The 25,642-nt window shown below is 41.1% G+C and overlaps 2 protein-coding genes across 5 annotated transcripts in view; both read left to right on the top strand.

Moving 5' to 3' along the window:
* BORCS7 (BLOC-1 related complex subunit 7) overlaps positions 1-17,540 on the top strand; it is a 29,384-nt gene extending 11,844 nt beyond the window's left edge. The window contains exons 2-6 of one of the 2 annotated variants that reach the window (XR_012133054.1): positions 13,239-13,301; positions 13,403-13,446; positions 14,416-14,436; positions 14,972-15,101; positions 16,841-17,540. Coding sequence is in view for 1 of the 2 variants with exons in the window: in XM_037001216.2 (XP_036857111.1) it covers positions 13,239-13,301; positions 13,403-13,446; positions 14,416-14,436; positions 14,972-15,023 (180 nt within the window). In the remaining variant the exon portion in view is untranslated. Of the gene's footprint in view, positions 1-13,238; positions 13,302-13,402; positions 13,447-14,415; positions 14,437-14,971 lie in introns of both variants that reach the window. The other variant, XM_037001216.2, reaches the window with a different exon arrangement.
* Positions 17,541-19,642: 2,102 nt separating this feature from the next.
* Positions 19,643-25,642, top strand: part of AS3MT (arsenite methyltransferase) — a 40,185-nt gene continuing 34,185 nt past the window's right edge. Inside the window, exons 1-3 of one of the 3 annotated variants that reach the window (XM_073240491.1) lie at positions 19,643-24,181; positions 24,385-24,425; positions 24,734-24,861. In XM_073240491.1, coding sequence (XP_073096592.1) covers position 24,181; positions 24,385-24,425; positions 24,734-24,861 — 170 coding nt within the window. In that variant the 5' untranslated portion in view covers positions 19,643-24,180. The remainder of the gene's footprint in view (positions 24,182-24,384; positions 24,426-24,733; positions 24,862-25,642) is intronic. The other 2 variants (XM_017655835.3, XM_073240490.1) reach the window with 2 other exon arrangements.

Genomic DNA, 25,642 nt, shown 5'->3' with positions numbered 1-25,642 from the left:
TTCTTGTGCCAGTACCAAATTGTCTTGATTACTATGGCTTTGTAGTAGAGCTTGAAGTTGGGGAGTGAGATCCCCCCTACTTTATTCTTCTTTTTCAGGATTGCTTTGGCTATTCGGGGTCTTTGGTGTTTCCATATGAATTTTTGAATTATTTGTTCCAATTCATTGAAGAATGTTGCTGGTAATTTGAGAGGGATTGCATCAAATCTGTATATTGCTTTGGGCAGGATGGCCATTTTGACGATATTAATTCTTCCTACCCATGAGCATGGGATGAGTTTCCATTTATTAGTGTCCCCTTTAATTTCTCTTAAGAGTGACTTGTAGTTTTCAGAGTATAAGTCTTTCACTTCTTTGGTTAGGCTTATTCCTAGGTATTTTATTCTTTTTGATGCAATGGTGAATGGAATTGTTTTCCTGATTTCTCTTTCTATTGATTCGTTGTTAGTGTATAGGAAAGCTACAGATTTCTGTGTGTTAATTTTGTATCCTGCAACTTTGCTGTATTCCGATATCAGTTCTAGTAGTTTTGGAGTGGAGTCTTTAGGGTTTTTTATGTACAGTCTCATATCATCTGCAAATAGTGACAGTTTAACTTCTTCTTTACCAATCTGGATTCCTTGTATTTCTTTGTTTTGTCTGATTGCCGTGGCTAGGACCTCCAGTACTATGTTAAATAACAGTGGGGAGAGTGGGCATCCCTGTCTAGTTCCCGATCTCAGTGGAAATGCTTTCAGCTTCTCGCTGTTCAGTATAATGCTGGCTGTGGGTTTATGATATATGGCCTTTATTATGTTGAGGTACTTGCCCTCTATTCCCATTTTGCTGAGAGTTTTTATCATGAATGGATGTTGAATTTTGTCAAATGCTTTTTCAGCATCTATGGAGATGATCATGTGGTTTTTGTCTTTCTTTTTGTTGATGTGGTGGATGATGTTGATGGATTTTCGAATGTTGTACCATCCTTGTATCCCTGGGATGAACCCCACTTGGTCATGGTGTATGATCCTTTTGATATACTGTTGAATTCTGTTTGCTAATATTTTATTGAGTATTTTTGCATCTACATTCATCAGGGATATTGGTCTGTAATTTTCTTTTTTGGTGGGGTCTTTTCCTGGTTTTGGTATTAGGGTGATGTTGGCTTCATAGAATGGGTTTGGGATTATTCCCTCCTCTTCTATTTTTTGGAACACTTTAAGGAGAATGGGTATTATGTCTTCTCTGTGTGTCTGATAAAATTCCGAGGTAAATCCGTCCGGCCCCGGGGTTTTGTTCTTGGGTAGTTTTTTGATTACTGTTTCAATTTCTTTGCTCGTAATTGGTTTGTTTAACTTTTGTGTTTCTTCCTTGGTCAGTCTTGGGAGGTTGTATTTTTCTAGGAAGTTGTCCATTTCTTCTAGGTTTTCCAGCTTGTTGGCATATAGGTTTTCATAGTAGTCTTTAATAATTCTTTGTATTTCTGTGGAGTCTGTCATGATTTTTCCATTCTCATTTCTGATTATGTTGATTTGTGTTGACTCTCTTTTTCTCTTAATAAGTTGGGCTAGAGGCTTATCTATTTTGTTTATTTTCTCAAAGAACCAGCTCTTGGTTTCGTTGATTTTTGCTATTGTTTTATTCTTCTCAATTTTGTTTATTTCTTCTCTGATCTTTATTATGTCCCTCCTTCTGCTGACTTTAGGCCTCATTTGTTCTTCTTTTTCCAGTTTTAATAATTGTGATGTTAGACTATTCATTTGGGATTGTTCTTCCTTCTTCAAGTGTGCCTGGTTCGCTATATACTTTCCTCTTAAGACTGCTTTCGCTGCATCCCACAGAAGTTGGGGCTTAGTGTTGTTGTTGTCATTTGTTTCTATATATTCCTTGATCTCTATTTTGATTTGTTCATTGATCCATTGATTATTTAGTAGCATGTTGTTAAGCCTCCATGTGTTTGTGAGCCTTTTTGTTTTCTTTGTAGAATTTATTTCTACTTTCATACCTTTGTGGTCTGAAAAATTGGTTGGTAGAATTTCAATATTTTGGAATTTACTGAGGCTCTTTTTGTGAGCTAGTATGTGGTCTATTCTGGAGAATGTTCCATGTGCACTTGAGAAGAATGTATATCCTGTTGCTTTTGGATGTAGAGTTCTATAGATGTCTGTTAGGTCCATCTGTTCTAGTGTGTTGTTCAGTGCCTGTGTGTCTTTACTTATTTTCTGCCCGGTGGATCTATCCTTTGGGGTGAGTGGTGTGTTGAAGTCTCCTACAATGAATGCATTGCAGTCTATTTCCCTCTTTAGTTCTGTTAGTATTTGCTTCACATATGCTGGTGCTCCTGTATTGGGTGCATATATATTTAGAATGGTTATATCCTCTTGTTGGACTGAGCCCTTTATCATTATGTAGTGTCCTTCTTTATCTCTTGTTACTTTCTTTGTTTTGAAGTCTATTTTGTCTGATATTAGTACTGCAACCCCTGCTTTCTTCTCACTGTTGTTTGCCTGAAATATGTTTTTCCATCCCTTGACTTTTAGTCTATGCTTATCTTTGGGTTTAAGGTGAGTTTCTTGTAAGCAGCATATAGATGGGTCTTGCTTTTTTATCCATTCTATTACTCTATGTCTTTTGATTGGTGCATTAAGTCCATTTACATTTAGGGTGACTATTGAGAGATATTTACTTATTGCCATTTCAGGCTTTAGATTTGTGGTTACCAAAGGTTCAAGGTTAGCTTCTTTAGTATCTTACTGCCTAACTTAGCTTGCTTATTGAGCTGTTATATACACTGTCTGGAGATTCTTTTCTTCTCTCCCTTCTTATTCCTCCTCCTCCATTCTTCATATGTTGTGTGTTTTGTTCTGTGCTCTTTTTAGGGGTGCTCCCATCTAGAGCAGTCCCTGTAGGATGCCCTGTAGAGGTGGTTTGTGGGAAGCAAATTCTCTCAGCTTTTGCTTGTCTGGGAATTGTTTGATCCCACCATCATATTTAAATGATAGTCGTGCTGGATACAGTATCCTTGGTTCAAGGCCCTTCTGTTTCATTGCATTAAGTATATCATGCCATTCTCTTCTGGCCTGTAGGGTTTCTGTTGAGAAGTCTGATGTTAGCCTGATTGGTTTTCCTTTATAGGTGACCTTTTTCTCTCTAGCTGCCTTTAAAACTCTTTCCTTGTCCTTGATCCTTGCCATTTTAATTACTATGTGTCTTGGTGTTGTCCTCCTTGGATCCTTTCTGTTGGGGGTTCTGTGTAATTCCATGGTCTGTTCGATTATTTCCTCCCCCAGTTTGGGGAAGTTTTCAGCAATTATTTCTTCAAAGGCACTTTCTATCCCTTTTCCTCTTTCTTCCTCTTCTGGTATCCCTATAATACGAATGTTATTCCTTTTGTATTGGTCACATATTTCTCTTAGTGTTGTTTCATTCCTGGAGATCCTTTTATCTCTCTCTATGTCAGCTTCTATACGTTCCTCTTCTCTGGCTTCTATTCCTTCAATGGCCTCTTGCATCTTATCCATTCTGCTTATAAATCCTTCCAGGGATTGTTTCACTTCTGTGATCTCTTTCCTGACATCTGTGATCTCCTTCCGGACTTCATCCCACTGCTCTTGCATTTTTCTCTGCATCTCATCCCACTGCTCTTGCATTTTTCTCTGCATCTCATCCCATTGCTCTTGCATTTTTCTCTGCATCTCTGTCAGCATGTTCATGATTTTTATTTTGAATTCTTTTTCAGGAGGACTAGTTAGGTCTGTCTCCTTCTCAGGTGTTGTCTCTGTGATCTTTGTCTGCCTGTAGTTTTGCCTTTTCATGGTGATAGAGATAGTTTGCAGAGCTGGTACAAGTGACCACTGGAAGAGCTTCCCTTCTTGTTGGTTTGTGGCCTTCTCCTGGGAGAATAGCGACCTCTAGTTGCTTGTGCTGGGTAGCTGTGTGCAGACAGGGCTTCTGCTTCCTGCCCAGTTGCTTTGGGGTTTATCTCCGCTGTTGCTGTGGGCTTGGCCTGGCTGGGGCTGTTTCTCCCAAATGGTGGAGCCCCGTTGGAGGGGGAGCGGCCAGGAGGCTATTTATCTCCGTAAGGGGCCTCTGTGCTCCCTGCTGCCCAGGGGGTTAGAGTGCCCAGAGATCCCCAGATTCCCTGCCTCTGGTCTAAGTGACCTGTCCTGCCCCTTTAAGACTTCCAAAAAGCACTCTCCAAACCAAAACAACAACAGCAACAATGAGAGAGGGAACAGAAAGAAAGAAAGAAAAAAAAAAAGGAAAAAACAAGCGATTTTTTTTTTTTTTTTTTTTGTCCTCAGGTGCCGGTCCCAGGCACCCGCTCACTGGTCCTGCTGCCCTGTCTCCCTAGCACCAGGGTCCCTGTCCTTTCAAGGCTTCCAAAAAGCACCCACCCACCGGTCCCGCAGGGAAGGAACACTCGATATTCTTTGTCCTCAGGCACTGGTCCCAGGCACCCGCTCACCAGTCCCGCCGCCCTGCCTCCCTAGCACCGGGGTCCCTGTCCCTTCAAGGCTTCCAAAAAGCACTCGCCAAAAAGAGAGAAAAAAAGGGGAAAAACATGCTATTTCTTCCGTCCTCAGGTGCCGGTCTCAGGCACCCACCCACCGGTCCCACAGGGAAAAACGCGGGATATTCTTTGTCCTCAGGTGCCGGTCCCAGGCACCCGCTCACCAGTCCCGCCGCCCTGCCTCCCTAGCACCGGGGTCCCTGTCCCTTTTAGGCTTCCAAAAAGCACTCGCAGAAAAGAGAAAAAAAAAAGGGGAAAAATGCGTGATTTCCTCTGTCCTCAAGTGCCGGTCTCAGGCACCCGCCCACCGGTCCCGCCGGGAAAAATGTGGGATATTCTTTGTCCTCAGGCGCCGGTCCCAGGCACCTGCTCACCAGTCCCGCCACCCTGCCTCCCTAGCACTGGGGTCCCCGTCCCTTCAAGGCTTCCAAAAAGTGCTCGCCAAAAAGAGAAAAAAAAAAAGGGGAAAAACGCGCGACCTCCTCCGTCCTCAGGCACCGGTCTCAGGCACCCACCCGCCGGTCCCGCAGGGAGAAACGCGGGATATTCTTTGTCCTCCGGCGCCGTTCCCAGGCACCTGCCTACCGGTCCCGCCACCCTGCCTCCCCAGCAACGGGGGCCCGTCCCTCTAAGGCTTCCCAAAAGCGCTCGCCAAAAAAAAAACAAAAAAACCGCTCCGGTTTCTCTCCACCCGCCAGGAGCCGGGGGGAGGGGCGCTCGGGTCCCGCCGGGCCAGGGCTTGTATCTTACCCCCTTCGCAAGGCGCTGGGTTCTTGCAGGTGTGGATGTGGTCTGGATGTTGTCCTGTGTCCTGTGGTCTCTATTTTAGGAAGATTTTTCTTTGTTATATTTTCATAGCTCTATGTGTTTTTGGGAGGAGATTTCCACTGCTCTACTCACGCCGCCATCCTGGCTCCTGTTGAGGTTTTTTGATGATCATCTTCTGGTATGACTCTTCCAGAGAGTGCTGATGTTGGAAGTTCTTCTACATATCATATCTTAGTTCATTTTCTGGGTAGCCAAATTAGGCTTTGATCCTCTGTATAAACACAAACAGACCTTTTGCCCACACATTGAATTGCCCTTTATATCATTGTGTAGAACTCATTGGAGGTCACCACACAGGAACTGCATTTTTTTTTTCTTTTTTAAGAGAACGTAATATTATCAGAAAAATGCACCTCCATAGCTGATCATCTGACACCCTTTAAGTGGTCAAAATTAAGGATATTTAAAGCATGCATTAATCATTGATTTACAGTTTTATCCTATCAGGGAGTAATCCCCCTTTTCTTTCTTTCTTTTTTTTTTTTTTTGTTATCATTAATCTACACTTACATGAAGGATATTATGTTTACTAGGCTCTCCCCTATACCAGGTCCCCCCTATAAACCCCTTTACAGTCACTGTCCATCAGCATAGCAAAATGTTGTAGAATCACTACTTGTCTTCTCTGTGTTGTACAGCCCTCCCCTTTCTCCCACCACCCCCATTATGCATGCTGATCTTAATACCTGCCTTCTTCCCCTCCCCTTATCCCTCCCTACCCACCCATCCTCCCCAGTCCCTTTCCCTTTGGTGCCTGTTAGTCCATTCTTGGGTTCTGTGATTCCACTGCTGTTTTTTTTCCTTCAGTTTTTCCTTTGTTCTTATACTCCACAGATGAGTGAAATCATTTGGTATTTCTCTTTCTCTGCTTGGCTTATTTCACTGAGCATAATATCCTCCAGCTCCATCCATGTTGCTGCAAATGGTAGGATTTGCCCTCTTCTTATGGCTGAGTAGTATTCCATTGTGTATATGTACCACATCTTCTTTATCCATTCATCTATCGATGGACATTTAGGTTGCTTCCAATTCTTGGCTATTGTAAATAGTGCTGCGATAAACATAGGGGTGCATCTGTCTTTCTCAAACTTGATTGCTGCATTCTTAGTGTAAATTCCTAGGAGTGGAATTCCTGGGTCAAATGTAAGTCTGTTTTGAGCATTTTGATGAACCTCCATACTGCTTTCCACAATGGTTGAACTAATTTACCTTCCCACCAGCAGTGTAGGAGGGTTCCCCTTTCTCCACAGCCTCGCCAATATTTGTTGTTGTTAGTCTTTTGGATGGCAGCCATCCTTACTGGTGTGAGGTGATACCTCATTGTAGTTTTAATTTGCATTTCTCTGATAATTAGCGATGTGGAGCATCTTTTCATGTGTCTGTTGGCCATCTGTATTTCTTGTTTGAGAACTGTTCAGTTCCTCTGCCCATTTTTTTTTAAACATTTTTATTAAGGTATTATTGATACACACTGTTGTGAAGGTTTCACATGAAAAAACAATGTGGTTGCTACATTTACCCATATTATCAAGTCCCCACCCATACCCCAGTGCAGTCACTGTCCATCAGTGCAGCAAGATGCCACAGATCCACTATGTGCCTTCTCTGTGCTACACTGTTCTCCCCGTGATCCCCCACACCATGTGTACTAAACATAATACCCCTCAATCCCCTTCTCTCTCCTTCCCCACCCGCCCACCCATACCCCTCCCCTTTGTTAACCATTAGTTCCTCCTTGGAGTCTCTGAGTCTGCTGCTATTTTGTTCCTTCAGTTTTGCTTCATTGTTACACTCCAAAAATGAGGGAAATCATTTGGTACTTGTCTTTCCCTGCCTGGCTTATGTCACTGAGCATAATATCCTCCAACTCCATCCATCTTGTTGCAAATGGTAGGATTTGTTTCTTTCTTATGGTTGAATAGTATCCCATTGTGTATATGTACCACATCTTCTTTATCCATTCATCTACTGATGGACACTTAGGTTGCTTCCATATCTTGGCTATTGTAAAAAGTGCTGTGATAAACATAGGGGTGCATATGTCTTTTTGAATCTGAGAAGTTGTATTCTTTGGGTAAATTCCAAGAAGTGGGATTCCCAGGTCAAATGGTATTTCTATTTTTAGTTTTTTGCGGAACTTCCATATTGCTTTCCACAGTGGTTGAACTAGCTTACATTCCCACCAGCAGTGTAGGAGGGTTCCCCTTTCTCTGCATCCTCTCCAGCATTTGTTGTTCTTAGTCTTTTTCATTCTGGCCATCCTTACTGGTGTGAGGTGATGTCTCATTGTGGTTTTAATTTGCATTTCCCTGATGATTAGTGATGTGGAGCATTTTTTCATGTGTCTGTTGGCCATCTGAATTTCTTCTTTGGAGAACTGTTTCTTCATATCCTCTGCCCATTTGTTAATTGGATTATTTACTTTTTGGGTGTGGAGACATTTAAGTTCTTTATATATTTTGGATGTTAACCTCTTGTCGGATATGTTATTTACAAATATATTCTCCCACACTGTAGGATGCCTTTTTGTTCTGTTGATGGTGTCCTTTGCCGTAGAGAAACTTTTTAGTCTGATGTAGTCCCATGAGTTCATTTTTGCTTATGTTTCCCTTGCTCGAGGAGATGTGTTCAGGAAGAAGTTGCTCATGCTTATATTCAGGAGATTTTTGCCTATGTTGTCTCCTCTGCCCATTTTTTAATTCGATTATTTGTTTTTTGTTTGTTGAGGCGTGTGAGCTCTTTATATATTTTGGACATCAAGCCGTTATCGGATCTGTCATTTACAAATATATTCTCCCATACTGTAGGGTTCTTTTTTGTTCTATTGATGGTGTCTTTTGCTGTACAGAAGCTTTTCAGCTTAATATAGTCCCACTTGTTCATTTTTGCTGTTGTTTTCCTTGCCCGGGGAGATATGTTCAAGAAGAGGTCACTCATGTTTATGTCTAAGAGATTTTTGCCTATGTTTTGTTCCAAGAGTTTAATGGTTTCATGACTTAAATTCAGGTCTTTGATCCATTTTGAATTTACTTTTGTATATGGGGTTAGACAATGGTCCAGTTTTGCCAGCACCATCTGTTGAAGAGACTGTCATTTTGCCATTGTATGTCCATGGCTCCTTTATCAAATATTAATTGACCTTATATGTTTGGGTTAATGTCTGGAGTCTGTAGTCTCTTCCACTGGTCTGTGGCTCTGTTCTTGTGCCAGTACCAAATTGTCTTGATCACTATGGCTTTATAGTAGAGGTTGAAGTTGGGGAGTGAGATCCCCCCTACTTTATTCTTCTTTCTCAGGATTGCTTTGGCTATTCGGATTTTTTTTGTTGAATTTTTGAATTATTTGTTCCAGTTCATTGAAGAATGTTGATGGTAACTTGATAGGGATTGCATCAAATCTGTATATTGCTTTGGGCAGGATGGCCATTTTGGTGATATTAATTCTTCCTAGCCACGAGCATGGGATGAGTTTCCATTTGTTAGTGTCCCCTTTAATTTCTCTTAAGAGTGACTTGTAGTTTTCAGAGTATAGGTCTTCACTTCTTTCTTTATTCCTAGGTATTTTATTCTTTTTGATGCAGTTGTGAATGGAATTGTTTTCCTGATTACTCTTTCTATTGGTTCATTGTTAGTGTATAGGAAAGCTACATATTTCTGTGTGTTAATTTTGTATCCTGCAACTTTGCTGTATTCCGTTATCAGTTCTAGTAGTTTTGGAGTGGAGTCTTTAGGGTTTTTTATGTATAATATCATGTCATCTGCATATAGTGACAGTTTAACTTCTTCTTTACCAATCTGGATTCCTTGTATTTCTTTGTTTTGTCTGATTGCCGTGGCTAGGACCCCCAGTACTATGTTAAATATCAGTGGGGAGAGTGGGCATCCCTGTCTAGTTCCCAATCTCAGAGGAAAAGCTTTCAGCTTCTCACTGTTCAGTGTGATGTTGGCTGTGGGTTTATGATATATGGCCTTTATTATGTTGAGGTACTTGCCCTCTATTCCAATTTTGCTGAGAGTTTTTATCATGAATGGATGTTGAATTTTGTCAAGTGCTTTTTCAGCATCTATGGAGATGATCATGTTGTTTTTGTCTGTATTTTTGTTGATGTGGTGGATGATGTTGATGGATTTTTGAATGTTGTACCATCCTTGCATCCCTGGGATGAATCCCACTTGGTCATGGTGTATGATCCTTTTGATATACTTTTGAATTCAGTTTGCTAATATTTTATTAAGTATTTTTGGATCTACATTCATCAGGGATATTCGTCTGCAATTTTCTTTTTTAGTGGGGTCTTTGCCTGGTTTTGGTCTTAGGATGATGTTGGCTTCATAGAAAGAGTTTGGGAGTATTCCCTCCTCTTCTATTTTTTGGAAAACTTTAAGGAGTTATGGGTATTATGTCTTCTCTGTGTGTCTGATAAAATTCCGAGGTAAATCCGTCCGGCCCTGGCGTTTTGTTCTTGGGTAGTTTTTTGATTACCGTTTCAATTTCTTTGCTCGTAATTGGTTTAACTTTTGTTTTTCTTCTTTGGTCAGTCTTGGAAGGTTGTATTTTTCTAGGAAGTTGTCCATTTCTTCTAGGTTTTCCAGCTTGCTGGCATATAGGTTTTCATAGTAGTCTTTAATAATTCTTTGTATTTCTGTGGAGTCTGTCGTGATTTTTCCATTCTCATTTCTGATTCTGTTGATTTGTGTTGATTCTCTTTTTCTCTTAATAAGTTGGGCTAGAGGCTAATTTATTTTGTTTATTTTCTCAAAGAACCAGCTCTTGGTTTCATTGATTTCTGCTATTGTTTTATTCTCAATTTTGTTTATTTCTTCTCTGATCTTTATTATGTCCCTCCTTCTGCTGACTTTAGGCCTCATTTGTTCTTCTTTTTCCAATTTCGATAATTGTGATGTTAGACTATTCATTTGGGATTGTTCTTCTTTCTTCAAGTGTGCCTGGATCGCTATAAGGCTGTTTTTGCTGCGTACCACAGAAGTTGGGGCTTTGTGTTGTTGTGGTCATTTGTTTTTATATATTCCTTGATCTCTATTTTAATTTGTTCATTGATCCATTGATTATTTAGGAGCATGTTGTTAAGCCTCCATGTGTTTGTGAGCCTTTTTGTTTTCTTTGTAGAATTTATTTCTAGTTTTCTACCTTTGTGGTCTGAAAAATTAGTCGGTAGAATTTCAATATTTTGGGTTTTGCTGAGGCTCTTTTTGTGGGCTAGTATGTGGTCTATTCTGGAGAATGTTCCATGTGCACTTGAGAAGAATGTATATCCTGTTGCTTTTGGATGTAGAGTTCTATAGATGTCTATTAGGTCCATCTGTTCTACTGTGTTGTTCAGTGCTTCCGTGTCCTTACTTATTTTCTGCCCGGTGGATCTATCATTTGGGGTGAGTGGTGTGTTGAAGTCTCCTAAAATGAATGCATTGCAGTCTATTTCCCCCTTTAGTTCTGTTAGTATTTGTTTCACATATGCTGGTGCTCCTGTGTTGGGTGCATATATATTTAGAATGGTTATATTCTCTTGTTGGACTGAGCCCTTTATCATTATGTAGTGTCCTTCTTTATCTCTTGTTACTTTCTTCGTTTTTAAGTCTATTTTGTCTGATATTAGTACTGCAACCCCTGCTTTCTTCTCGCTGTTGTTTGCCTGAAATATGTTTTTCCATCCCTTGACTTTTAGTCTGTACATGTCTTTGGGTTTGAGGTGAGTTTCTTGTAACCAGCATATAGATGGGTGTTGCTTTTTTATCCATTCTATTACTCTGTGTCTTTTGATTGGTGCATTAAGTCCATTTACATTTAGGGTGACTATTGAAAGATATGTACTTATTGCCATTGCAGGCTTTAAATTCGTGGTTACCAAAGGTTCAAGGTTAGCCTCTTTAGTATCTTACTGCCTAACTTAGCTCGCTTATTGAGCTGTTATATACACTGTCTGGAGATTCTTTTCTTCTCTCCTTTCTTATTCCTCCTCCTCCATTCTTCATACGTTGGGTGTTTTGTTCTGTGCTCTTTTTAGGAGTGCTCCCATCTAGAGCAGTCTGTGTAAGATGCCCTGTAGAGGTGGTTTGTGGGAATCAAATTCCCTCAGCTTTTGCTTGTCTGGGAATTGTTTAATCCCGCCATCATATTTAAATGATAGTTGTGCTGGATACAGTATCCTTAGTTCAAGGCCCTTCTGTTTCATTGCATTAAATATATCATGCCATTCTCTTCTGGCCTGTAGGGTTTCTGTAGAGAAGTCTGATGTTAGCCTGATGTGTTTTCCTTTATAGGTGACCTTTTTCTCTCTAGCTGCCTTTAAAACTCTTTCCTTGTCCTTGATCTTTGCCATTTTAATTATTATGTGTCTTGGTGTTGTCCTCCTTGGATCCTTTCTGTTTGGGGTTCTGTGTATTTCCGTGGTCTGTTCAATTATTTCCTCCCCCAGTTTGGGGAAGTTTTCAGCAATTATTTCTTCCAAGATACTTTCCATCCCTTTTCCTCTCTCTTCTTCTTATGGTACCCCTATAATATGGATATTGTTCCTGTTGGATTGGTCACACAGTTCTTGTAATATTGTTTAATTCCTGAAGATCCTTTTATCTCTCTCTTTGTCAGCTTCTATGCATTCCTGTTCTCTGGTTTCTATTCCATCAATGGCCTCTTGCATCTTATCCATTCTGCTTATAAATCCTTCCAGAGTTTGTTTCATTTCTTTAATCTCCTTCCTGGCATCTGTGATCTTCCTCCAGACTTCATCCCATTTCTCTTGCATATTTCTCTGCATCTCTGTCAGCATGTTTATGATTTTTATTTTGAATTCTTTGTCAGGAAGACTGGTTAGGTCTGTCTCCTTCTCTGGTGTCTCTGTTATCTTGGTTTGCCTGTAATTTTGTCTTTTCATGGTGATAGGAATAGTTTGCAGAGCTGGGATGAGTGACGGCTGGAAGAACTTCCCTTCTTGTTGGTTTGTGGCCTTCCTCTCCTTGGAGAACAGCGACCTCTAGTGGCTTGTGCTGAGTAGCTGCACGCAGACAGGATTTGTACTTCCTGCCGGGCTGCTATGGAGTTTATCTCCGCTGGTGCTGTGAGTGTGGCCTGGCTGGGGCTGCTCCTCCAAAGTGGTGGAGTTGCATTGGAGGGGGAGTGGCCAGGAGGCTATTTATCTCTGTAAGGGACCTCCGTGCTCCCTGCTGCCCAGGGGGTTAGAGTGCCCAGAGATCCCCGGATTCCCTACCTCTGGACTAAGTGTCCCGCCCTGCCCCTTTAAGACTTCCAAAAAGCACTCACCAAGACCAACAACAGCAACAACAACAAAAAAAATAAAAAATAAATTAAAAAAGAAAGAAAATTAAAAAAAAAAAGGCCGCTTGCTTTTCTTTTGTTCTCTGGTGCCGGCCTCTGGTACCCGCTCACCGGTCTTGCTGCCCTGTTTCCCTAGTATTGGGGTCCCTGTCCCTTTAAGACTTCCAAAAAGCACCCACCAAAACAACACAACGACAAAAAAAAGAAATGGCTGCTCGGTTTTCTTTTGTTCTCTGGTGCTGGCATCCGATACCCGCTCACTGGTCTTGCTGCCCTGTTTCCCTAGTATCCAGGACCCCACGCATGCACTGCGCTCTGGTCCGGATGGCTGGGGCTGGGTGTTCAGCAGTCCTGGGCTCCCTCTCCCTCCCTGCTCAGACTCCTCTCTTCGAGGGCGCTCGAGTCCTGCTGGGCCGGGGCTTGTATCTTACCCCCTTTGCGAGGCGCTGGGTTCTCGCAGGTGTGGATGTGGTCTGGATGTTGTCCTGTGTCCTCTGGTCTTTCTTCTAGGAAGAGTTGTCTTTGTTATATTTTCATAGATATATGTGGTTTTGGGAGGAGATTTCCGCTGCTCTAGTCATGCCGCCATCTTGGCTCCACCCCTTACCATTTTCTTTTTGTCTTCCAGCTGCTAGGCCAAGCAGCTCGAAACATGGTACTGCAGGAAGATGCCATCTTGCACTCAGAAGATGTAAGAACCAAGTTCTTTTATGATTTGGGTTTTATATACATAATTTGGGTGGCTACAGGAAAGTGAAATGTTCTGTTTCTCTGTTTTTTTTTTTAATGCAGAGCTTAAGGAAAATGGCAATAATAACAACACATCTTCAATACCAGTGAGTATGCCCTCTCTGGTGACTACTGGCTACAAAATCATTATCCTCAGGCAGCTCCTTGGTGCTTCTGGACTTCAGCACATTTTCCTGTAGAGGCAGAAGTTAGGAGAAGAGATGGGATTAGTCATCTGCTCTCGAAAAGATGCCTGAGACTGCAGAAGAAGTTAGAGAAGGGGGTGAGATTAGGAGCAGGGACCACTTTTTGTGAACCTCTCTATGTTAATAGAAGGTCTCCTCAGAGACAGAAACTGTAAACCCCATAAGGACAGGGCCCATTCCAGGACCATGTTAGCACAGTGCTTGGCACCCCATAGGCACTTAATTAGCGTTTATTGACTGTGAGGCCTCTCTTGAGGAGTCTGCTTCTTCACTAGGGAATCAGGGGTACTGTGACCTGATTTCTGCATTCCTGCATGTAACTCAACCCTCGCTACATATAAATTATCCAGGGAATTTTGGAGTTTAGAGATCCCCTTCTCCATTAGAGTTTTAGAATAAATTATGATGTAATTACAATGTAATGTAATAAATTAATTTTTCATCTTCATGTTGCTTTATGTTTTATGTAGTTGGTATTATACTTATGTCTATATTGAAAATGTTAGGGAGTTTAACTCTTGATTTTTAAATAGCTAAATGTCCATTCTTTGGGTGTGTACATATCGGGTATGTGACCATTTGACTCCTCATACCCAGACTGAAATTGAGCTATGTATATAGTTTGTTGGACCAGCCCCTCACTCTGATAGAGTATTATTACATCTTTAGGTTTAGAATCCATCTTTTCAGCAACTCTACAATCAGATCTTCAATAGAAGTTCAATAGCACAATCTTAGGATAGGCTGGACAGAAATACAGAATGTAATACAAACTGGAAATTTGTTCTGCCTGTATCTATCTGGCCATAAGTAACTTACACAGTTTACTGAGTTTTCTTGTTTATTTTCTTCTTTCCCTTTCTGATTTAGGCAAGAAGCTATTCAGAAGAAGTAAGTAACCCCACAGTTAGGGAAGTGGGGGACCAACTAAAGCAGGCTGGGGAGAATTACACAGCTGGGCCTAGGATCAATGTGAGACGCTGGTTGACATATGCCATTGAATTGACATATCCTCTGGGATAGCTCATTCAGGATATAAAGAACAGTGTATTTCAAAGGCATGCAGTAAGTCAAATCACTGCAAGTAAAGGCTTTCCAAAAATTCCAGGGTGTGGAAGCCAACCTTAAGGAATAGAAAGTCTTTTACATTGGTAATACTCTTTAAGTAGAGTACATGTGTCCTAAAGTCATTCAACAGCCTTATTTTTTTTCCAGTGGATTAAATATGTCCCTTGAAATATTATTTACACTACTAATTGGCTTTACAAACCTTTTCTTCATAGTTTAAACACTTCTGGGACTCTAGTTGACCAATATGAATTTTGACTTAATTTCAACAGTACTTATGCATTAAAGTACAAATAGTACAAAGAGATGTTTTTATTGTTCATTCCAGATAAAACTTTCTCTTGATTCTAACTTCCAGTGTTGAGCAGTCTTCAGATCTGCAGGCCCAGCTGAACCATCTGTTGAAATAGAATGGCTTACACGAGGACAAAAGCACTTCTGTGCCTGACACTGAGGAGGAAGTACTTTGCTTGACCCTTGTGCTATAGGTTTGATTTTTCCATTTTCCTCTCTAAAAGTAGTTGGAAAGATTTGAATGAAGTACAGTTTATCCTGACAAGAAGCTAGGTGGCTGAAATCTGGAAGCAGTTCTTGAAACAAACTAACCCATACTCTTAATGACTTTTTAAGTTGCTCTGTTCAGTTTGATGGTGAAGCAAAATTAAAAGCTGTCTTAGTTTTTCCCATAGAAACTTACTTATTTTAAAATATATTTTTAATATGTCAAAAACCATGTTGTCTAAATGTGGTTCTTAGGCAAATTCTGAGTAATTTTTTAAATTCAGAAGTTGGGCTCCTGTTGTGAATACGTAGGAATGGTTAATACTTTTTAAAAAAATTTTTGTCTTTTTATCATACATTCCGGAAATATCTTAATTTCATGGTCACAGAATGGTGATAGGTAATATCTGTTCTGTTCTTTTCTACTAAATTAGAGGAGATAGTATTTTATTCATTGTAGCAAATCCTAAGTGAAAATTAGGCAAATTATATCATATCTGGCCAGCCAGCTGCAGCCTCCTGCCTTGACCTGCATTCCTAAGATTTCTTTGTTGTTCTGACTCTTGAGTAGGTGGCCTTGGCTTCACTTTGTAATTTTGCTAGTCATCAGCAAATTCACTTGTATGACATAATTGCCAGTATGAAGGCAGTTTAATTATTGTGAGTGATAGCAGTGTAGGATTGTACCATAGTGAATATCATATGTTTGTAGGTAGACATTTATCTGTGTTCATTGAATTCATCTTGTTAAATGGCATCACCATTGTCTGTGGTCATATCTGAATATCTTTACTTTGAATTTGAAATGGGACTCTATTCTGTTCTAGTTTAGTTCTTCATTTACTGATGGATTGGGAGAAAACTGACATAAAAAATGGTCTTTTCACTGAAAGAAAAAAAAGCAAATAAGAACCCAATTTAGTTCATATTATATATCAAGTCACCTAAAACCTCAGATTGCATTTATTCCTCATTATATATATGCACATTAACTTAAGGTAAAAAATAAAACCTAGTTTTTTTTATGCATGCATCCATTCTATAAATATTTATTACAGTGATTAAATGTAAACCTGCTCAGTTTACCTTTAAAAGGAACAATTGCAAACTTAAGCAAGTGTCATGCTAAGAGTAAAACATTTGAAGCATTACTGGAGGATGTTGTTCCTATTTAGCCTTTTGCCGGAGGCCATGCCTAGTGCAGAAATTAAAAATAAGTTTTAGGAAATTAAAAATAACTATTAAAAATAAAGAGATAAAATTATCATCACATGGTAGGGTTATTTACTTAGACAATCCAAGAACTGATTAAAAATAGGGGTTTCCAATTTAGAAAACAAAACCAAGTTCAATCATCCACATATACAGGAAGCAAAGAAATACGTGAAAAAAACAAAAGTATGATACAAGTTTTCCTCATCATGCTGGGACACATATCAGAGAAGCAGTGATTGTTTACATGATATATGATAAAATAAATTTCACATCAAAATTTTAATGGAGAATAAAGAGGAAATTTACATTAAATAATGAAAACCTGTAGTACCGAATTTAGTAATTTTAAAGAACATAATGCCAAAATACATGAAAGAAAAGTAGTAGCCAAAAATGTGAGAACAAGCAGACTTATCTGTAATTGGATAGTTTGTCCCATGTGGAAATTAACAGGTAGGTAGAGTTAAATGGTGATCAAATATATGGAAACAAAAAATACTTCTTTAAATAGCACCTGGAGATAGAAATACCGTTTGACCCTGGAATCCCACTTCTTGGAATATATCCAAAGAATACAACCTCTCAGATTCAAAAAGACATATGTACCCCTATGTTCATCGCAACACTTTTTACAATAGCCAAGATATGGAAGCAGCCTAAGTGTCCATCTGTAGATGAATGGATAAAGAAGATGTGGTACATATATACAATGGAATACTACTCAGCCATAAGAAAGAAACAAATCTTACCATTTGCAACAACATGGATGGAGCTGGAGGACATTATGCTCAGTGAAATAAGCCAGGTGGAGAAATACAAATGCCAAATGATTTCCCTCATTTGTGGAGTATAACAATGAAGCAAAACTGTAGGAACAAAATGACAGCAGACTCAGAGACTCCAAGAATGAACTAGTGGTTACCAAAGGGGAGGGGTGTGGGAGGGCAGGTGGGGAGGGAGGGAGAAGGGGACTGATGGTGTGGGGAACCACGGGGAGAACAGTGTATCACAGAGAAGGGACATAGTGGATCTCTGGCAACTTGCTACACTGATGGACAGTGACTGCATTGGGGTAGGGTGGGGACTTGATAATATGGGTAAATGTAGTAACCACATTGTTTTTTCATGTGAAACCTTCATAAGAGTGTATATCAATCATACCTTAATAAAAAATAAAATAAACAAATAAATAGCACCTGGATTGTAGAGGATATATTGGGGGATGGCACTTTTTAAATAATGAGAATTCAGATTCTACACACGAAAATTTATGTGATGATACCAATGCAGTACTGTAAGGAAAAATTCATACCTTAAATCTCTGCATTAGGGATAAGTGTGGAAATTTGTGGCTAGAATTTGGAAAGAGAACAAAAGGGATCAAAATGGAATAAGCAAACCAAGCATGAATGACAAAAATTTGAAAAATATATGAAACTATTAATTGGTTCCTATTGATTACATTGGTAAAGAGTCAGCTCAATCACTGAAGTACAAATTAGTACATTTCTAATTGAATAGGAGGTATATAAAATAAATCAATTGTATTTTAAAATAGCGATCTGTCAGCTTGATGCTAAAAATTTGATTGCTAGTGAAACAGGCAGGAATTGTACAAGAGGGACTCCATTATGGAATGCGCCTCCACCTTGGGACGAGTACCTAACTTGAAAACATACTCTTAGAACAACACCTGATCAAGCACAGGTTTTAGATCATTTTGACATAGGCAGTGTAGTTTAGGATGAGAAAAGCCCTGGGCGAGTTAAGAAACCACAGATACTAGGAGCTTGAGGCCATTTCTTGTGGCCAGCAAGTAAAACAGGTGAGGCAAAAACACACCAGCTAGATTCTAGATGGGAAACAAAGATAACCCCCAGTTACCCTGAAGCTCGTTATGCTCTCATTGACGTAAAAATCACACCCCTTGGTGCCATGACAATTCCAAGGCTGACCATTATCAGGGCAATCAGATATTTTAAAAAAAGGCATAGCCCCTAACCTTTATTTGGAGGAAACCCCACCTATCCTGATGAATATGCCATCCCCTGCATAAACTCCAGCTCAAAGACTACCCGACCTGAACCTCTGTGCTGGTCACCTCTCCAGCATGCCTCCCTCCTTTCCAGATTTAAGGAAACTTTTTCTCTTGAGTTATGACTGGACAGCAATTTGGTAATTATAAGCAGAAGTGAAAAACAAGTTTATCTTCTTTCTACCTGATCCCTCTAGAATTCAGAAATGCTCAGTGAGTATTCTCATTTTTATGGCAATATAGTTATTTACATAAGAGTCTTTTTCTCCGTGTAACAGGACATAATTAGAAACATTGGTTGTATTACCAAGGCTTTGGCTAAAGTGTCATATTTGAGAGAGATATAGACCCAAATATGATCAGACAGCTTTAAGGAGCTAAGGTTGACCTTGTGAAGCCAATAAAGCCCTTGGAAGTATTGATATCGTGCTTACAGAGTTCCCAGCAGCCTTCCCAGGCGAGTAAACAAAGTCACTTCTTGTCAGGTGCAGGAACCTCAGGATATTTAAGAAGAGGGGAAGTAACCCAAACCATGTATGTACTGTAGGCAAACTCTGATAGCAAAGTCCTTGGCTTGGCTTTCCTGGCCTTTTCAAAATTCAGTCTGAGGTTTCTTATGAAAAAGTAACAGTAAAGCAGATTAAAAAATATCTGTATGGTCAATCACTATTCTTGCTGCACTTACGTAAATAATTGTGAGGTAGGGCAGGGACATGGGACAAGGTCATGCCATTATAAAACCTACTTAGCCTGTGAAAAGGGCTCAGCTTATTCTTTAACTTAATCTACATGCTGTTCTCCTCTTCCAGCCCCTTAATCAATTAAATACCTTTGTAACCAGGACAGGGTATAGACCTCTGCAGTGTAAATGACCTCTATGTGAATAAAGAATGCCGAGATCCAGACCAACACAGTCACCTAAATAACCCTATTCTTGAGACAAAACTTTAAATGAATTATGAATCACCTGTATACGTAATGCCTCATGCTCAACCCTACCCAAAAGGCACTATAAAACCCCAAACCCTAAGTCCTTAAGTGTACTTCCTTTCTGAGGTTGCCTGCACTCCTCTCGGAGTGTGTGCTGTCTTATATCAACTAAATTTTCTGTCCTATAAGCTGATAGCACTTGTCTCTGAACTCTTTTCCATGATAAAGACAAAAACTCGCTGACCTACACCTTTGGTGGTCAGTGTCTTTGTCACTTTGCTATTTCATTCAGCTTTCTAGTCTTAACACAATCCTTTTCTCCCTGTTTTATTTCAGACCAGTAGGGAAGTGGAAGTTCTCAGAACATAAATTCACTCATCCAGTGCTCTCTGGCTCCCCCAAATACTGGGGTGGTAGAGGCTTAGTTCTGATGCTGTGCAGATTCAAGCAGACCCTGGACACCAGGTAACCCTGGCTTCAGGAGTGGGCAAGGGCTCTGCCCTATGCCGAGCAGTTCCCTTTCCTCCCTCTGCTCTTCCTTGCTCTCTACTGCCTGCACGGCTGCTGCCGTTCACTACTACTCTCACCTTAATGAATTCCTTCCTTATCTACAACTTGTCCGACCTGGTCGATTTCTTAATCAGAGTCAAGAATCCTTCCCTGGCTGGGCTGAGGTTTCACCTAGCGCAAGGGGTGAGACCTACCCAGACAAGAGCTGCCTAATGACAGTTGGACTCAACTTGGAAACAAATGGTTATCTTTCTTAAATAGGGCGAGTTTAGAGAGAAAAATTATGTTTCATTAACACACCTTTTGGCATATTCAAGTCTAGCTCTGATTAATTTGTCTTTGAGGGCTTTCTGTTTGCTTGATAAATTGTACTAGATTTTGAATTCTCCTGGTTTCCTCAAATACCTGGTTATGACTCTCCAAATTAATGTTTCCAATTTTCTCTCATCCTTTTGGTTTAGAACCACAAAGAATTAAACTTGTGTTTTTCCCTGAAGCTCTGCAAGCTAGAGCTAGGGGATTTGACACAGACTTGAGAGGCATCTTCAAGACAGCCCATGTTTAGATAATCTCTATACCTGTTACTGTGTGGGCCATTCAGAAAGATCACCAAAGACATCCAAACTGCAAAGGAGGAAAATCAAATTACCACTGCATGGACTCACCCTGTTTGTGAAGATGCTTAAAGTTTGACATCTAAAAATCTCACTGGCAGCACTCAGGCCTCAGACACTGGATTTATGATTTGCTCCAACCATCAACCTTGTTTTTCTTTTGCTCCTGTAGAAATGACTCTGATTGCTTAGAAAAGATAGGCCTAACTTTGGGAGCCAGCCTACAAGACTGTGTCCTGAAATGAGATACAGCCAACTCACTGAACTGACCTATTCTCAAGACTGGTTTTGGTTATTGTTTCTATGACACCCTAACAGAGAATCTCAAAGGTTGCCAGTCTTTAGAAAAATGAAGTCTGGGTACCTGAGTTTATTTTCAACAGCAGGTTATAACAACTTCAGCTTTAGCTAATAATGCTTCACAGCTTTCAGCCAGTCCCAACTCTGGGAGGTCCAGTCCTCTACTGATCCTTTGGTCAATCAGGGAGATACTTCTGTTCCTCCCGAGTATGAGGACTTATGGCCCCATCTAGCAGGAAGAAGTTACAGAAGACAGACCTTTGGCCTTCATCACCCCTTATGAAAAGGAGAATAAAATCCCAGAGGGGAAATGAAGCAGACAGCGATTGAACAAGAGGGACTGCATTTTGGAATGAGCCTCCATCTTGGGACATGTACCTAACTTGAAAACATTAGCACCTGATCAAGCACAAGTTTTAGGTCACTTGACCTGTGACGATTTATTATTAACATTGTTTTCTCCTGAAAGCCTCTATTCTAGGGCATCAAAAGGAACCTTTTGACTAACAGACTGTGAGATTATAAACTGATGTCTGTCAAACGTCAGAGTAGTGTCTTACCTGAAGACATATTGGCAGGAAAACATTAAGAAAGATTGATCATTACATACCTCAGAACCCCCTGGACCTTCAGAGACTGCCTTTATAAACCCCACACCATTTCCCTTTCCACTGGGCCTGACCTCTCCTTCTTGTCAGCTATCTGTAGTAAATTCTGTCTGCTTTCTATCTTTTGATTTTGGTGTTTATTTCTATCACATTGAAATTCAAGAACCTGGTCTTTGGGGGTCTAGTAACACTAGTATCAAAATGTGTACCTCCTTACAATACAAAGATGTAATATTACAAAACTGACATTTCAAAGAGAATATGTCCAGACTGGTTATGAAAAATAATCCATACATTGTCAAAAATAACCAATTAAAATCTTGTCATTTTCTTCCAAAAGAAAAATGGTTTTCCTGAAACTTTTCCAATGATGGAACAAATCATTTCCAAATACTCCCAGAGTATAGAAAATGATAGTAAGATACCCAGTTCATTTGCTGAAGTAAATGTGAACCTCTTTAAAAAAAGAAAAGAAAAGATATTAGCAAGGAAATTTCGGAGATTACTTATGAACATAGGTGCAAAAGTCCTCATAAATCTCAGAAAAATCGAATAGAGAAACATTTTGAAGAATTGCCAAAATAGTTCTGGAATTACAAAGTTGATATAATCCTGCAAGACACATTATATTAATAAGAAACAATAAAATTGTGTTATCACTGTAATGTACACCAAAAAGGCATTTGAAAAAATTCAGCTTCTATTTCTAATGAAGACTAATTTCTTTCTAATAGTATGTTTCAAAAACTAAGAAGCAACATAACAATATTTGATGAAGGAGGAAGACTTCTAGACCCCCAGAATAGCAGCTGTAAGGTGCTTCCAAAATGATGAAATTCTGTTTCCATGTTTCACAGATGAACATAGCCAAGGAAATGAAATAACTTACCCAAGGTCACTCACTGAGTTTGATGGTGGGTCTTTTGACTACTAGTCTATCTCTGTATTATGTATTAAATTCCTTATAAATAGAAACAAGGGTGCTACCTGTCATTTCTAGCATTTAACATACTACAAAAGAAAGGGTCTTGGAAGTAATTGGATCCAAGCCATTTACCCCTGCTACTGCATCGCTTGCAAGTAAACTTCCAGTTGGTCATCTAGCTTGAATGCATCCAATTTTGGGGGAATCCTTAGGGATGCTGGCCATTTTGGAAAGCTCTGTGTGAAAGATGATTCTGTGTACTGAACTGAAACCCGCCTTTCTGGACCATCCTGGAATTATCAGGCCAGTAGCTTCAAGGTGGGATGTGAAGAGGTATGCACAAGGGCATCCCTGGAGGCAAGGGAAGAAAATATGAAACTTTCTGCTTATGTTTTAACATTAAAAAAGAAATCAGTTCCTTCTGATATTTAAAATATGGCTTGATATGAGAGCTGTAAATTGGTCTTGTAGTATATACCATCTACATAGCGTACCTGTCATTTAACAGGGTGATAATAACCAGCAAAACTAAACAAAAACCTGTGGCTGAGGTATTGACCAATCAGAATGAAAGATGGTCACAAGCAATCTGGTCCAAAATCAACCCTGCACACTAGACTTTAAAGGGAAAACTGGGAATAATTTGATGGTGATTTGCTTTATTGCAGTTTATCTGTGTGGTTAAGTGGATTTAAGGTTTATCAAATGATTCTTGTGAATAACCACAAATTGAAGATAATATAATCAAGCAGTACAAGTGAACAAGTTGGAAATGAGAGAGCCCTTTCCTTAACCTCCCACTAATCTGCCTCTTGAAGATAAAGATACCATTTTAACAATGAGTGAGAAAGTGACTGCTTTCCTAAAGGAACTAATTTTATAGAAAGAGAATTTTGAAAACTAATATTTAGGAGTGTTTTCACCATTGTATGATTGCCAAAAAATCTGGTAATCTGTAATTTTACACAATAGTAGGAAATACTCTAACCTATAAAAATATTCCATCAAGGATTGTTTCCATGGATTTAACTCGTTAAAGATATAAAATACTATACCTTCCCATTAATATTTAACCGACATCAGAGAAGATTGTTCCTGGCAGATGAGACTGAAAAATGGTGAATCTTCCACTGTAGATATCTTTCACCTGGAGCCCCTTAGCTCACTATTCTAATGAATAGAAATACTTCACCACCACAAAAGGAAGCAAGACACAAATAATGGGGGTAGAAGAACAAAAAAAACTTCCTGCAAGATCAAATAACAATACCTAGAAAACAAGTGAATTGACCAAAAATTACTAGATGTTAGTTAAATATGAACTTAGCAAAATTGCTTTCCTAAATACATATCAGAATAGACTGAGAAGGGCTCTGTGCTGTATGATTCCATGGCTATAACATTCTAGAACAGCAGGGAGAACAGTTCTATGGTTTAGGAGTTGGGGTTGGGAGCAGGGGATTTACTGCAAAGGGGCATGAAGAAACTTTTGCGGGACAGCCTTGATTGTGGTGATGTTCATAATTCACAGAACTGTACCCTAAAGAAAGATGAATTTTACTGGATGTGAATTGTATCTCAGTGATCTGACTTCTAAAAATAGATGGAGAAAAGGTGACTTCATCCCCCAAAGGGGAAAATCATATGTGTCAGTGTTCATTTGTGTCAAAGTAATGAGGTTTATACAGTGGAACAATAAAGGAAGATGGTATGAATGGTACTAGCCTCTTCCTGGTTGAAAAGACGAAGTCTGGATGACACTGGGCCCAGAGATGTGGGCCGCCGCCGGGTGGAAGCGGAAGTGGATCCCTGAAGCCCAGTGGGTCGGAAGCCCTCTGGCCAGGGATCAGCCCTGCCCTCTGCGGGGCTGGGCCTTGGCAGCGCTGGGCCTCAAGGGTCCAAGTCCAAGAGTCTGGAGACTTGGGAGACAGTAAGTGTGCCTCCCCGCGCAGCTCCCAGGGCAGGTCCCCCACGCAGGCGCTCAGCCCTGCCGCGTCCCCCGACCTGTCTCTCCTCCGCCGACGCTCCCCGGCCTGCTGCCTGCCCCTTAGCCCCCTGAATCTGGGCGCACGCCCTCCCGGCGCGGGTGCTCGGCGCCTTCGCCTCTAAGCTCCCCCTTTCCCCTCCCGGCAGTGGCTGCCCCTGGCGACGCTGAGATCAGGAAGGACGTGCAGGTGACCAGTAGGTCCTGGAGTGGCAGAGGCGGAGCCTGGCCCACCAGGCAGATGGTGCTGTCTGCTGTCTGGCAGAAGGAAGGCGCGGGAGCACCAGGCCTTCGGAGGCTCGGCCAGGCCCGCGCCCCTGCCCCCAGGAGCTGCGGCGGGCGCGCAGGGCGGAGTGGGGCCTCAGAGCTCTGTTGGGAGGAACGGCGGCCAGGTCTAGATGGGTGGGGGTGGGGGGATGGTGGCCCTTCTCCCAGTGGGCACCAGCTCCAGCTCTTAATTCTCCCTATTCCTTACCCAACTATTGGCCTCTGGGTCAGACCTACTATGGACAGGTGCTGAAGAAAACGGCGGACCTCCAGACTAATGCCTGCATTACCACAGCCAGGCCGGTCCCCAAGCACATCCGGGAAGCCCTGCAGAACGTACATGAGGAAGTAGCCTTGAGGTAGAGTGCTCTCTGCTGCCCCCATGAAGACCCCAGATAGCAGCTTTAGAGAGAGGGGCGGGGGAAGGGGAGAGGCGGGGAGGAGAGATGCCAGTCACGAGGGGATTAACCCACCTCCGATCGGCCAGCTTGCCTCTCCCATAAAACTGGTAGAGCACGGCCCTCCTCCCCTGACTGCTCTGTTTAAGAACCGCCAATGACTCCACCGCACCCGCCTTTACTAGCAGGTTACAGTCACACTACTCAGTCCTGACATGGAAGACTGTCCGGTTTGGCCCTCCCTTCCTAACCAGCCTTGGCTCCCTGTGATGCACTATGCTACTCTCCGCTGAACTTTCCCTTCCTCTTGCCATCAGCACCGCCAAGGTGATCTCTGCCTCTCAGCGTGCAGTTACCATCTGGAATGCCTTCTCCTGTTGGCCTTCCAAATCTTGCCCATCCATTACCCCACCGATGTCTTAACCTGCTTTGCGAAGCTTTCTCCAATCCTCCAGCCCCGCTTCCTCAAAGCACTACAGGACTCGCTGCCTGTGTCGCTCAGCTTGTCAATGACGCATGGAAAATGTTTTCTGTGCTCACGTGTTACCTCCGCAGTTAAATACACCTATGGACAAGAAATTGTTCTAAATTTCTTCTTTAGTAACCAGCACAGCCCTGAACCTGCATTAGATGCTCAGCTAATGCCTAAATGCATTTATTTAACCAGTATTCTACATAGCTTGTCTCAGTACTTGGTGCAGTGCCCAACATACAATGGTAAGTGAAGCAGTTGGAGTCCCAG

Source organism: Manis javanica, chromosome 7 (assembly GCF_040802235.1).
Source record: "Manis javanica isolate MJ-LG chromosome 7, MJ_LKY, whole genome shotgun sequence".
Classification (NCBI taxonomy): domain Eukaryota; kingdom Metazoa; phylum Chordata; class Mammalia; order Pholidota; family Manidae; genus Manis; species Manis javanica.
This window is presented reverse-complemented; position numbering and strand designations above follow the sequence as displayed.